Source organism: Neofelis nebulosa, chromosome 2, assembly GCF_028018385.1.
Source record: "Neofelis nebulosa isolate mNeoNeb1 chromosome 2, mNeoNeb1.pri, whole genome shotgun sequence".
Taxonomy (NCBI): Eukaryota; Metazoa; Chordata; class Mammalia; order Carnivora; family Felidae; genus Neofelis; species Neofelis nebulosa.
The window spans coordinates 33,369,096-33,384,442 of NC_080783.1; the positions used below are offsets into that span (position 1 = coordinate 33,369,096).

At 34.4% G+C, this 15,347-nt stretch overlaps 1 protein-coding gene across 1 annotated transcript in view; it reads right to left on the bottom strand.

Annotated features, from left to right (window-relative positions):
* Positions 1-1,412: 1,412 nt before the first annotated feature.
* BMPR2 (bone morphogenetic protein receptor type 2) overlaps positions 1,413-15,347 on the bottom strand; it is a 201,174-nt gene continuing 187,239 nt past the window's right edge. The window contains exons 11-13 of the mRNA XM_058708868.1: positions 14,923-15,095; positions 11,443-12,722; positions 1,413-8,858 (exon numbers count right to left, since the gene is read on the bottom strand). Of these exons, the coding sequence (XP_058564851.1) occupies positions 8,608-8,858; positions 11,443-12,722; positions 14,923-15,095 (1,704 nt within the window). The 3' untranslated portion in view covers positions 1,413-8,607. The remainder of the gene's footprint in view (positions 8,859-11,442; positions 12,723-14,922; positions 15,096-15,347) is intronic.

Genomic DNA, 15,347 nt, shown 5'->3' on the forward strand with positions numbered 1-15,347 from the left:
AGAGGAAGACTCATCATTAGGATTAAAAAGAAAGATTAATCACTAGCTTAAGTTAGTCACTCGCAGAGGATGTAAACTAGGAAGATGGATCAGATAGGTGTAGGTGTAAATGAAAATAATTTTACTTGTGATAAGTCCTTATTAAAAGTTTCAGTAGGCCATTATTACACATTTTTCTCAAGCCAACGTATTCATATTTTCTCTAAGGACATTTAGTTTTCACCCTGAATGTTCTGTAGAGAATTGCAGCAGTGCCTGCAACATTATATTGTAAGGTTGTGCATGCAAATCTATTATCCTTAAAATATTATTTATGGTGACAACAGAACCTCCTAGAGTAGGCTATGCTTCTCCCGAAGCAAAAACTCCCTTGGCATCTACATAAGACAGGGCCAACACTCTTTTGTTCTATTTTTTTGGTAATATTTTAATTAATTAATTAATTCTATTATTTATTTATTTATTTATTTATTTATTTATTTATTTTGAGAGACAGCATGAACATGGGAGAGTCAGAGAGAGGGAGAGAGAGAATCCCAAGCAGGCTCCATGCTGTCAGCACAGAGCCCGACACAGGGCTCAATCCCATAAACCATGAGATCATGACCTGAGCTGAAATCAAGAGTCAGCCACTTACCAACTGTGCCACCCAGGTGTCCCAATTTTTTAATTTTTTTAAAGTAATCTCTATTTGGGGCTTGTACTCACCTCCCAAGACCAAGGCTCACATGGCCAACCACACGCCCAAATCTAGCACTCTTTTAAAACATGCTTGTCCCTGTTCCAGACACTTAGCTAATAACACTGGATTCACCTAGAATCAAAAACAATGTGTTGCCTTCAAAAACTCATATTGCATTTTAACAAGGACTTATACAAATTCAAGGATCTGAGAAGATTATTTGATGATGTTTAGCACAAACACAATGTTAGGCCAATAGAGATGTTTTGGTACCTGCTAGGTTTTCAGTAACTGCAAATTGTTTCATGTATGTCCCAGGCTATTCTATTTAACCACTGGGCCATTTTCACTTCTATTTTTGAATTCTCTTGGCATAATCAGAGGTTGAAAACTGTGTTTCAAAGCAAAATGCAAAATACATTAGAATCTCAAACCAGTTCTGTGGCTTTGGGCAATATATTTAACTTCTTAGCAACAGCTTTTTAAAAATGGAGACAATATGTATTTTGTAGGATTACTATGAGAATTGTCAACCTATGTAGAAAAACTACCACAGTGCCTGGCAAATAGAAAGTATGCAACTATTATTCTAACGTTAGATAATTGTTTATGTTATCATGCTGAGTAATGACAGTCATATTAGGACATTTACTACTCTGGTACAAAACACCTAAAATATCACACTAATAGTCATAATTTCTGGTGACCGCATAAAAATCAAAAGATACAATTATTGTTGTCATTAATATGATCTTTAATAAATGGAATAATGCACCATTTTACAGCAAGCCTTTTTTAAACCTAAAGAACTGTCTTAAAATCTCCTTCTCCAATGTCTCTGTAGCAATACAATCTTTTTATTTAGGTTTATATATATCAAAGCATTTACTTACAATTATTCATAAAAAACTCTTTAGTGGCTTAATGTCAGCTTTCATAGTGGCATCCATAGATAATACAAAAGAAAAGTGATTTGCTTTATTTCATACTCACACTGATCCATCAAACACAACTTATACAGCATAGCAAGGTCTCAGACGGCTTTTACAAAAGCAAAATAACTGAAAGTAATTTTTCATAAATTCATATGATATTCTATCTGTAATGTAAGAGCAAAACACACCAACAAAAGATACCCGTTAACAAGAAAGAGGGTTCTGAGGAATTGCCAATATTTTTTAGCCTTTCTTATTCCAGAAAAGCATCCTCAGAAATGAATACTCTGTAGCTTATGTTTCTCCTGTCCATTCAGAAAAAGCATGGCAGCTACACATCTCCATGTTTCAGCTACTACAACACCCTAAGAGTTAGTGTACTTTACAATTATCCACTTATCTTTATTTGAAAAATTATCAACAGAAAATTAAGGATGATTCCAGCTTATACAAACACTTATACAATATAATTTCCATGGAAACATGACAACAAGGCATACAAAAACTTTAAATAAATAAATGTGACGAGAAAAAGAAAAGCCACAGAAGCCAAGCAATTCAATTTTAACTGGAACCTATCTTTGAATTGCATCTTTTAGTAACTTAGTTTTATTATTAAGCTTCTTTAAAAATATGTTTCCCTATCATACACAGGAGAATTGGTAATAAGGTGGAGAGCCTGAGACAAGAGACTGGTTACAAATAACTTCACTGCTAGGATTTTAAGTATACAGCGTATCAATTTGGAGCTTAAACATTTGGATCTGACAAAGTGATAAATAGCTTACCATAGGTTACCTTCTTAAAACCATCCAAACTATTACTAAAACTATAAACTCATTATTTCACTTTTAGAAGACAGTTTTATAATGTTAAATTACCTCAAGAAAATTTTATCTCAGAGGAACTATTTTACTAAGTTCTCCCATTAAAAAACAAAGCAAAATTAAATGATTTGTCCCATCATGTATAACCATTTGCCCAAAGAAGAGAAATGGTCTTAAGATGGTGTTTCAACTCTAAGGCCTAAATATGCTGTAACATGTAGCCAATTAGTTGAGTCATTTCCCTCTATTCAGTAATTATAGAACGGGGCAAGTTTTTATGATTAATGAAATCTGATGTTATGTCTATTAAAATTAAGTCAAATCATAAGATGAAACATTAAAGGAACTGTGTGTGCAACAAACACTTTAAATATTCAACTGGACTAATTGCTTGTTTGCTACCAATTAAAGTTTCTCATGTGCAAAGGGATGAAAAGGGCCCTGAGTTTTTAAGTAATGTTAGGTCTACAGTGTGCGTCTAAAACATGAAGATGTTTCTGAAATCTAAAAGTACAAATAAAATGAAAAAAAAAATCTATATGTTGCCTTTTGAAACATTTTTAAGAAGTTGTTTAAAATCCAGTAATTTGGTTAAAAATTCAATGATGAACTGGACGCCCTAGTGATATGATTTATGTCTAAAGATTCCTTCTCTCTTGCCCAAATGTTATAATCTGGGTTGCAAATTAAGTTTAAAAATGAATGTTACTACAATCAGTAGTAGCATTATGAACATCATACTAATAATAACAGAATTGAAATTTTTAAAATCTGATAGATTTGGGGCACAATTTTAATATACAGCATAAAATCTGAATTATTTTCAAATGTATCAGTCATGAGATAAAATCCTAAATTTTGCTTTATATGCACAAACACTCAATTTTAGTCAGCCACTTAAAAGTTAAACGAAAATTGTTATAGTCCAGTTTATGTTGCAAAATAATAAGTATTTCAAAAGTGGTCTGCAGAAATGTTCATGGATAATACCTAATTATTATAAGGTTTGTTTTTGAAAGTTAATCTTGCATTTTGTGTTTAATATTTGATACAAAGAAATATGTAAAATGTTGTGGCTCAATCATAATGCTAAGCTTGCTGCAATATAGGTTAAAATTCTTAATGGCAAAATTACATACAATTCTGTATGCATGGCTTTTTAGTTGTAACTAATGAGAATATAAAACTGTAAAACTCCACAATAGAAAATGTTAGATAATATAAACTTAAGTACTGATTTTCTGACAATCTGATGGTTGGATCCGTTGTCAAACGGTACATCCTAATTCTTAATTCTATTCTACTGAACTATTACTTAACTGAAGTAATGAATTTGAATAGAACATAAAATATAATTTTAGGTGTTCTTAAGCACAAATAGTTCTGAAAATAGGGCTGAGAAGAAAATACTAAGGGAGCCAAAGTAATTTTGTCTGAAGAACTGGCTTAGATGTTGAGAAGCCTGAAGCATACTGAAGAATAACAATAGTGGAGAAGATGACAACTCACTCTCTTTTTTTACTGCTGGAGAAGAGAAATGCTTTTAAAACAAAACAGGAGGGAAGCAGAATAGACATGAAGAAAATTTTCCTGATACAGAAGATTGCAAGTCAGATAACCAAGAGACAGAGTAAGTCAGAAAGAGGTGATTGAACGAAAGTAATGGGTAGGTGCACCAGAGCAGCCTGAGATTTCCTCTTTTCTTCTATGTTAGTTTAATCTGAGAAGCTATAGAAAAGCCTTACTTTGATAACATTTGTGTAACTAGCTCAAACAGTGATTTGCCAGACTTACTAAATCAAAGAATATATTTAAGAGTAGATCAGGTAGTTTTGGCTAAAGTTCGCATCGTTCAGAATCTACAAATTAAAATGCAATTTTATTTGCTGAAGAGCAAACTGACAGCAAAAGGTATATTTAGAAACATCTCGGTCTGAAAAAAAAACTTCTGGGGTGTATGTGGGAGTTTGACACAATTTCTGGAATAACAGGTCTAGATAATCAACTTACATGTGTACAGATTCTAACAAGTTAGCTTGGAAGTTAAAGTAACAGAGAAAGCAATCCGTGAATAGTTACACAATCACCTGCACATAACTGGTCGTTAAGTTCAACATAAATTTATAAAAGGTTGTATAGAAATACAATGTAATCTCAAGTTCTAGGAGCTAACTACCTCCAATAAAATATTCATTTCCATAAATATAAAAAAAGAAACAAAAAATGTATTGACATATTTTTCCATAGCAAATGAGTATGAAGAGAGGTTTATAGAGAATGTAAAATTCAGTAAATAACTGCAGTCTACCAGGTATTCCATTTGGCTTTAGATACCAAACTTGAAAATATTTTAAATAAAAATACTTGTCAAATTTTGTGACAATTCCCACTGAAACACATAACTGCTTGTGTGTTCTTACCTTTCTTTAGTTATTTTCACATTCAGAACCAATGTATATTTTCTGGAATAAGTGTGTACATATAAGGAAGTTATTGAAACTCCTTTATAAGAAAGATATTGTCCTTGTATCCTTCCTACATCCTCCTCAATTAGTTTTCTGGATTAATAAAATTTTCACTATAAGCAGAAATTTTCAAGATGGAGTCAAATGATTGATAACACTTAAAGTCCACGTTAAATTAATTCCTTCAAATCAAGTATGGAATCAATTTAGGGGAAAGTCTCTGTTCCTACAAGCCACCTTCACTTTTCCCTTAAAATTTGCTTTACCTTTATTTCTGCAATGTAAGAATATTAGGAGTGAAGAAAAGTGAAACAATTTTAAGAATCATGATGGCAGATGTAGGATTGAATTTTATCTTGAATTAATAATTATTTCTCAAGCAATAGTCAGTATAGACATGTCTACATGTTTTATGTTTGCCTAACTTCTAAAGGCATTAAGGTATCTGGTTTGGCTTATATACAAGCCACAACTGTATTGGAGTGTTGTAACTGAATTTCTTACAAAATGTCAGTATATTACACATCCTTCCATACAGTGTGTAGGCAGTGTGGTGTGGATGAAAGAGATGTGGAGAGGTAAACCCCAGGTTAAAATCCAGCTCTCTCTATTACTAGGATGTGGAACTTGGGCAAATTACTTAGCTTCTCTTAGTTTCAGTTTTCTCAATCTGTAAAGTGGGAATATTAACTATAATCCTCAAATGGTTGCTATGAAGATTACAAGAGATTGTGTATATATACCCCAGCATTCAGTATATAATAAATTGTATTATTTAATTCCTGTGCCTTCACATAACATTTTGCACTGATAATGTCTTCCCAACCAAATTATGAATTTAAAAAGGGGGAACAATGTTAGGATTCATAATTAAATCATTTTTGTTTAAACACAATTCAAATCAAGTTCTTTCAATGACTTAGTTCTGATACACAATTAGGATAGTTAAGGGATTAATATTAGACTTTGGTTATCAATTATGATGCTTTTGAGGTTTTGTAAAACCAGCAAAATGAATTTTAATATTTATTCATTAAATATTTTATTTCATTATTTCATTCAATATTTTATTCAAAAGCACCCAAATGCTTTTCTACATGCAAAATTTTGTGATAGCAGTTAAATATTAGCTTCAAGAAACATTTATTATTAGATGAATAAAGTTACCAAGTATTTTAAGTAATTTTGCCTGCTTGTAGATTACAGATTCTGAATCAGTCTGATATATGATTTAATTTAAAATTTATTAAACTGATCTACTTTCTACTTCTATTTTTTTCAGAGTCTACTAAAAAAACTAGGGAAAGAAAATTATTTGTTTTAAATATGCTTGCATGAAATGGGAAACTTATAAGGATTCTTCTAATTTGGTATATAAATTTTTGAAAGCATTTTATTAGTCAACATCAAAAAAAAAATGCTAGAAAAATTAAAACCAACTAGCCTAAACACAAAGTAGAATGTAAGATAACTCTTCTTCTGTCAGGAAAAGATGATCAGGTCTAACTGATGTTAGACCTCCAATGGTTATTTATCCTCAATGCTTTCAATTGGAGAAGGAATATAATTTATTTTGACTCAAAGATATCCTACAAATGTTTGAAAATAATATTCTGAAATGCAGTTCAAAGACATTTAAAGGCAAGAGAACTAAGTGAAAATTTGGTGGGAAAGATATAATTTGTTTCACAGATAGAAGAATAACTGTGTCAGAAGACTGAAAAATATGTTAAAGATCTGAATCAACAGAAGGGCCAATAAAACATAAAAGGTGGAAGTCCTGGGCACTAGAAAAATAGAATAAATGTTAAGTGATGTAACATCTAACTCACAGGATCATAGCAGATGGCAAAAAAAAAAAAAAAAAAAAAGGTGGCTTATAGAGTAAGTCATAAATATTTTGGACAGAAAATTGGGAAATTTAGGTTGTCTTTAGCTAAATGAAGATAGAAGAATATGAGTGAGAAAATATTGTTCAAGAGATAAAAACCTAAAAGCAAGAATATGGGGATTTGTGTTTTCCTCTTAGCTTTTTAAACTCCCATAGAAATCTTAGATCTTAAATAATGTCTATATAGAGAATTTGGAAAAATTAAGTGAGATCATCACTGTTTGCAAATTGATAGAAAATAATCTGTGCTTATTTAAAAAAAAGTCCCTTATTTGACATAAAGTGCTTTATTTAAAAAAAAAAATGCTGAGGTGTTGTTTAGAGATAGTTATCAGTAATGAAAGAAGCAAAGGAAGCTTTTAAAAAGACAATATGATTTGAAGGATATATAACATGTTATCACTAAAAGGTATATTCTATTATAATGTAAATAATAAATGCTTCTCACATATCAAAGATCATATGAAAAACTGGCAAAAAGAGAAATTATGAAAATAGGATTAGTGAAGAAACAGTTATGAAAAAAGAGGTAAGCCTCAGTCTGCTCAAAAATGATAGGTTTGGCAGCAATCCTTCCTTCCACAGGGATGTGGCATGCCAGATGAATGATTTTTCCACACAGTGTTTTAGGTCATGGGAAGAGGACTCATTTTCAGATAAAGTCACCAGGCTTTGCTTTGGAAGGGAATAAAAAGATATTACCAGTTCAAAACTACAAATTATTTTTGAAGTTATTTTAAATGGGAAATGTAATTTTATTTGAGTGAAAGATGGCCTATTCAGAGAATGAAGGCTATAGCATTATGTAGTCTTAACCATCTACCTACTTAAAAATTCCATATAAGTATAGCTCTATAAGTTTTCTGATAAAAATGTGCTTCTTAAATAAATGAATATGGAACATGAACATACATACAAAAAATAAAATAAAATGAAAAAAGGCTAATATTTGACTTTGTCTACTTTGTTCTATGCTCTCTTATGAACTTCCAAAAACCAGAACCAAATATGTTTGTTAAAATGCCTGGAAAGAAACATTTAGGACTTGGAAGGTTGAAATAAATGGCATTTCAAATTAGGTTTTGGTAGTTCCTTCTCTAGAGCCCTTTGAGACAATGTTTCTGCATTCTCCATTAGGAGAGAGAAAGCAAGAAATCAGGTAGCTGCTTTCTCTTGTGCAAAATTCACTGTCATAGAACTGACCTGCCAAAAGTATGGGGGGTGGGGCAGAAAAATGTACTCATGGAAGAATGTGTGCTCTGTTAGGAAGAGAACTTATAAGAAAGCTTATTTGTGGACTATAGACTATTGCACGTTCAAATAAAACACAAGAGAAAAGAAAGTCCAACAGATAATATGTTCACAACAGTTCAACATATAAACTAGCTTGGGCCCAGAAATAAAACATGGATACCAGACACCACTGCAGTCAAACCTGTCTTAATTTGCTTCTGTTTTAATGACCTTTAGAAACTGGTCCAAACTGATTATCAGCAATACATTGTTTTTGCTTTTTTTCTTAAAAAAATATTTTGAGACCACTTTTGATACACACACATATAATTCTGTGGTCATAACAGACAAATATAACTTTAAGGAGACTACACAAAAGTGCAAAACTTAAAAAAACAAAATTAAAAAATATGGAAGCATAAGCTAAATTTTTCTGCATAGCTGAAATCTATTTAAAGCAAGTCCTGTTGCAGGGGTGGGAGGGGATACTGACAGGAAGATAAAGCAGTTTTAATGTCTTCTGCACATTTAAATGATGCAAAAAATAATTTCACTCCATAGGCTTGAAAATATTTCACAGACAGTTCATTCCTATATCTTTAGACACCATGGTAGTAGCAGTGCCTCCTTCCGCAAGGTAAACTGCGGTACTGGATTTGGAATGAACTGCCCTGTCACTGCCATTGTTGTTGACCTCACAGTCCAGAGGTTCAGTGGAGATGACCCAGGTGGAGGGGCGCCACCGCTTAAGAGAATAGGGAGTTTTCACACGTTTCTTGATCTTTTCACCAGATCCTGATTTGCCATCTTGTGTTGATTCACCTACTGGAAATAAAGGTACAGAAAAATAAACTATATATAAAGAAACTATTAAATAATAAAAACTTAGGGTTGTAACTTAAGAACAGAATAGACTAATATCTACAGGAGATTTTAATAGATATTACTTGAAATTCAGGATGCCAGGTAATTATTCTCTAGGCAAAACTTAACCAACTTATTTTGAGACTCTTCAAGTCCAATGTTTTTATAACTGGTTGAATTATTATATAAGGACAAGCAAAAACAGAGGAGAAAATGAAAACTTCTCAGCTGTATTCTCAAATCCTTTGGTTACTGGTAGTGATCCTAACTTGGCAAATGCATTTAATCACTCTACTTAATGTTCAAAGCAGATCAAACTTTATTTTTAATTTTTAATTTTTTGAGAGAGAGAGAGAATATGTGTGAGTGAGCGGGGAATGGGCAGAGAGAGAAAGAGACAGAATCCTAAGGAGGTTCTAAGGGCAGAGCCCCACGTGGGGCTCCAACCCACGAACTGTGAGATTATGACCTGAGCCAAAATCAAGAGTCAAACGCTTAACAGACTGAGCCACCCCAAAAAAGATCAAAATTTAAAGGCACCTGGCATATAATATTTTCAGAAGAATGACACAAATACTATAATACAAATTTTCTAGTAATTCCCCCTTCCTACACTGACAAGACATTTTATTGATATGAAGCCCTGCCACAGGGTGTGTCAAATGATCTATGATACAAGCCACTCAAGCAAAGGGCTAGATTCTACTGATCTTTTTTAAAATTTTGTTTTAATGTTTATTATTTATTCTTGAGAAAGAGAGAGCATGAGTGGGAGAGGGGCAGAGACAGAGGGAGACACAGAATCTGAAGCAGGCTCCAGGCTCTGAGCTGTCAGCACAGAGCCCAACGCAGGGCTTGAACTCGTGAACCACGAGACATGACCTTAGCTGAAGTGGGATGCTCAACAGACTGAGCTACCCAGGCACCCCTTTAGTGATTAATTTTTAAAGTAAGCTCTATGCTCAGCATGAGGCTTGAACTCATGACCCTAAAATCAAGTTGCATGTTCCACTGACTGAGTCAGCCAGGTGCCCCTCTACTGATTAATTTTTTTAAATTTTTTTAACGTTTTATTTATTTTTTTTTAATTTTTTTTTTCAACGTTTTTTATTTATTTTTGGGACAGAGAGAGACAGAGCATGAACGGGGGAGGGGCAGAGAGAGAGGGAGACACAGAATCGGAAACAGGCTCCAGGCTCCGAGCCATCAGCCCAGAGCCTGACGTGGGGCTCGAACTCACAGACCGCGAGATCGTGACCTGGCTGAAGTCGGACGCTTAACTGACTGCGCCACCCAGGCGCCCCACGTTTTATTTATTTTTGAGAGAGACAGAGACAGAGTGTGAGCGGGGGAGGGGCAGAGAGAGAGGGAGTCACAGAATGTGAAGCTGGCTCCAGGCTCCAAGCTATCAGCACAGAGCCCGATGCAGAGCTCGAACTCACAAACTGTGAAATCATAACCTGAGCGAAGTCGGACGCTTAACCGACGGAGCCACCCAGGTGCCCCACTACTGATTAATTTTTGAGACCTAAATCCCTTCAGCCCATTTTGTAGTCCTTGGCAACAACCATATAATATGACTTTGAGTTTTTTCATAAAGTGCTGTCAGTCTAAAACATAAATTGTTTTGTATAATGATGACTATTAAAGATTTTGGTGAGCTCTCCTGTCTTGTGTTATAACCTCTTTATAGCCAGAAACCAAGTATCAAGTTATTTGTTTAGATTTCTAGGGGACCCAACGACACAATGCTATAGGCATGTAGGAGGCTCAACATGTAACTCTTGAAAAAGATGACACTAAAAAAACAAAAAACAAGAACAAGTTTGTTTTTTTTTATAGTGACTTTTTCTGAATTTTCTCTGGACTTCTCAGATTTATTAAGGTTAGTCTGATAAAATCTACATGTGTCTAAAACAGATGTTAATATACTCAACAAACTTTCAAAAGTTCTACTGGCATCATTCTACCTGGAGCTTTTTTTTTTTTTTTTTAATGTTTATTTATTTTTGAGAGAGAGAGAGAGAGAGAGAGAGAGAGAAACAGAGCATAAGCAGGGGAGGGGAAGAGAGAGAGGGAGACAAAGGATCTGAAGCGGGCTCTGTGCTGACAGCAGACAGCCTGATGCAGGGCTCAAACTCACAAACTGTGAGATTATGACCTGAGCTGAAGTCAGACATTTAACTGACTGAGCCACCCAGGTGCCTGTTACCTGAAGCTTCTAAACTTGTATTTACTTAATCTCAACCATTCACAACAAGTATGTAAACTGCATTATAAACCAGGAGCTATATAAGGTATGTATTAAGTTGGTAATTAATTATTCTGACTATTGTGACATTGACTCATTATCAGCAACAAAAAACTACTTTTTTTCTTTACAATAGTCTGATCACTTTTGAGGTTCAACCAAGTAGTTTATTTTATTTCCAAAAGTGGTAAAAATAAGTAATTGCTAGTTGAAACACATTTTGATTTTATCTAATTAATTATTTAAATGGTCCCAAAAGACAAGCAGGAGAGATTAAATGATCCCTGCACTTACACTGCAAACTGCTGCCATCAAGAACGTTTGTGGCTGAAAGATCCAGAGAATTAGGCCTCTGTGCTTTTCTGGGCTTTGATGGTCCAGGATCTGCTACTGTGCTTGAAACACCCTGTGTAAGATCATCTTGCTCTGAACATGGATTACTGTTGTTGTTATTGGAATTAGTTCGGCCACCTTCCAGTGGCCGTTCCCTCCTGTCCACAAGACGATCCAGAACACCTTCATCATGGCCAGCCTGTTGTTCTCGTCTCAGTAAAGGTTCATGCTCATCAGGACTGGAATTAATATTCAGCCGGGTATCCTCACCAATGAATTGATTCTGCAGCATTTCTTGGCCCCTATGTGCCACTGTGTTGGTTGTCTGGCCATTTGGTACTGTCCCATTAACATACTGGGTAGCGGCAGTGTGGGAGTTAACACTGTGGTTTCGACCTGCCACACCATTCATTGTGACCGTCACCACATGAGGTTCTGCAGCATTGATTGTATTCATCTTGGCAACTCCAGTTTCTACTTGTTTCAAGTTTGATTTGTGCTTGCTGCCAAATTTCAGCCGGGGCTCCTTGGTTGAATTTTTGGTGTTTAAAGGCAAACTAGTAGGTCTCTTAGGAAGATTCTGTTGCTTGGGCAGAGGATAGATCTGAGTGGGTGGAACATCAGGAATTAAACATGCTTGGCCATTTGCAGCTTGAGTGAAGTCCTGCTGTCCAGTCACTTCTACTGCAAGTTTTATGAGTGGGTAAAGCAAGCTAGAACTGGTACTGCTCAGTGGGTCTGGTCCACTGAACTGTTTAAGAGAATGCTCCATGAGATTCTCATCAGAACTTTCCTTGAGGTTCTTATCAACTTCTTTTGGGTCCAGCTTGTTGGTCTCCAAGTCTTCTTCTGTCAGTTGTAAGCAGACAGGGGTTGGCCCAATTGGTTGTGAAACATTTGTGGCATGCAGATTTGTTTCATCTGAGTATGGCATCTCAGATATAGTGGTCATGCCAGTGCTTGGAGTGAGGCCAGTGGTGTTTGTGGTTGTTGTATTGGTGGACAGGCTGGTGACGCTTGTTTCAGGGCTGGGGATTCGAGCTTGTGCTTGCTGTCGTTCATAGTTAATTGAATTTCGGTTCTTTTCCCCTATAGTCAAAGGTGTGCTAGACATTGAATGCTCAGAGGAAATATTCTTCACAATGCTGTCAGTATGATGGATAGAGTCTTCAATGTATGAGGAAGAAGAATAATCAGGATAAGGGCCAATCTTTGGCACGCGCCTATTGTGTGACAGGTTGCTTAAAGAAAGAAAAAAAGTGCCACATTGAGAATGTAAATTTATGACAAACTGACCCTCCAAGTTTAAGACCTCTGATTTTAAAGTATAAAATGCTCTTCATTTTATTCCTAACCCATATTATTCTAGAAGTTATTTTAAAATTCTGATCGCATAATCAAGTATCAATTAATAACTTGCTAAATGATAGTTTTATATTATTTAAGACTACTGAAAAACTTATGTCAATCTAGATATGATTTTCATAGATGTTCCTTATTTTGATTTATAGGACTTAATTTAAAAATGTCCCCTATAGTTTTGTAACACTACCAAATATATTTTTATGAATTGTATTCTTGCACAACCGGACAAAGTTTCATGAGAGGAGGAGCCATGGTGTATATTTCTTTTGTACTCCTACAATCCTAGATACATCATTGTGGCTATTCAACAAATACATTACCAGTTAAGTTCCAATGGCCAAATGGTATAAAGAATATAAGCGTTTAGGTTGTTCTAAAGTGCTTCCATTAAGAGGCAGTGTAGCAATAGAATGTATCTTCCTGGGGGTAAACTGAGCCGTATCAATGAAAGTCCTATAGCCTAAGAGTATAATGCAGAGTGAGACAGATAAAGGAACAACAATTCAGAACTGCTCTCCAGTTCTTCACAGCCATCAACACCCACTGAGAGGGATGGTTTTTGAGCATTACACTGTAACTTATTTAGGTTATTTAAAATAAAAGCCAGGACTAGCTTTAATTAAACAATGGCAACATTAATAGATACAAAATGTTATAGGAGAAAAGCAGCAGCTAAAGGAAAAGAGGTGCTATAAAGAAAGACTAATAAAGTTATGAGGGGAATGACAGGAAGGTGAAGAATAAAAAAGCAGCTGTACTGCACAAGGAAAGGACGTCTGGGTAAGGTTCAAAATAATGAAACCTAGAGTAGAATGACTATGGGATGAACCATGATTTAGGGGAAACTATTTAGAAGTGACTGGACATGAGAAACAGCATGTAAAGCATAGAACCAAAGGACTGTGGGGGGCAAAAAATGGGCAATACAAGGAGGGGGGAGTAGCATCAAGGATTTCTTCTTACCATTCAGGAAAAGTTCAAAAGCACTTAAAAATAAAAGCAACTGACTCTTGAGAGAGGTACAAGTAACATGCTAGAGTATAAAGAAAATACAGAGATCAGGGAAGACAGAAGTAGAAGACTATCCCCAGGTATGCATAGAGTGAGCAAATTTGTATTTAGAATTGATAGTTTTTACCTTCCTTGACTTGCTGATACATAAGGAATAAGGGTTCACATGCTGAAGCTAATTCAATCTAAACATAAGCAGTATAAACCCAATTTTGGGTCTATAATTCATAATACAAATTGCTCTTAGAAATTAGAATAGAAAATAGCAAAAAAAAATTATTCAATAATCAAGTATATTTTTATCTCAGTTTTCTCTGGTAACACTTTCCTGGGTGCTTTTCTGAAAAATTTTTAACATGTATTAAATAAAATGATAACTTTGTGGGAAAATCCCCCCCCAAACATGGAACAAAAAAAGTTCCAATTTTTTAAAGAAATTTTTTTAAAAGCCCATTTATTTAGAACCAAAAATCATAGTTCTAACAGAGAAATGTCTCATAAAGTAATACTCATGATGGGATAGAAAGACCTTATGAATTGCTTTCATGTAAAAGTAATAAAAGTATATTCTATACAAAAGAGCATTGGATAGGAAGGCTGGAAATCTTAGTCTCCAGTGAAACAGTGGTTAGATACACAGGTGAGTTCATAGTTTTATTCTCTCTTAAAAAAAAAAAAATTAAAAATTAAAAAAATTTTAAAAAGCAAGAGAGAGAGGGATAATAACAACCAACGATAAATTAGATAATTTATGTAGAAGTGCTTATAAACTTTTGGAACTATGAAAGTGTTTTGCCTTTATATTTTAGGGAAGTAGGAGTGTTAGTAAGGACTAGTCTCTTTTACTATATTTTGAGATACAGAAAAACATATATTCCATCTTGTACTTCTACCAAGCAAAAATCTCTGTGAAAAAACAGGCATTGAAAGAAAAATTATAATGTTAAAGTATATGAGTTAATCATTGCCTTATTAGACTGGTTTAATAGCATTTTTTTTCCTATTCTCTGTTTAGTCTCAATTTTCAATATTGACTGATGAATGCCAAAGCCCTCTACGTCTTACCGTTCATTTTGCATAGCAGTAGACATGGGATTGACTGTTGGGCTCACAGATTTGTTTCTTTCCCAAATCATCATAAGTTCAGCCATCCTCTCCTCAGCACACTGTGCAGTAAGCCTAGCTTCTGCATCCTGGTCCCAACAGTCTTCGATTGTCTCCTTGAGTGACCTCACTGCCTGTAATAAAGTAAATGTCAAACAGTAGATCTTTAAAGAAAATTAAGTATTGAGATTTTGAGTGACATGAGATAAAAGAATGTTCTTTAACCAATATTTTACACAGCTATCATAAAATATTTTAGACTTCAGAGATTTGTAAAGGGTCACATTTCTCAAAAGATGAGGAACAGCTAAGCAAGCAGGGTTTAACTTAAACTCCTAAAGAATTACCCATAAACGTAAACAGTTGTAAAAAGTTACATGGTTCGC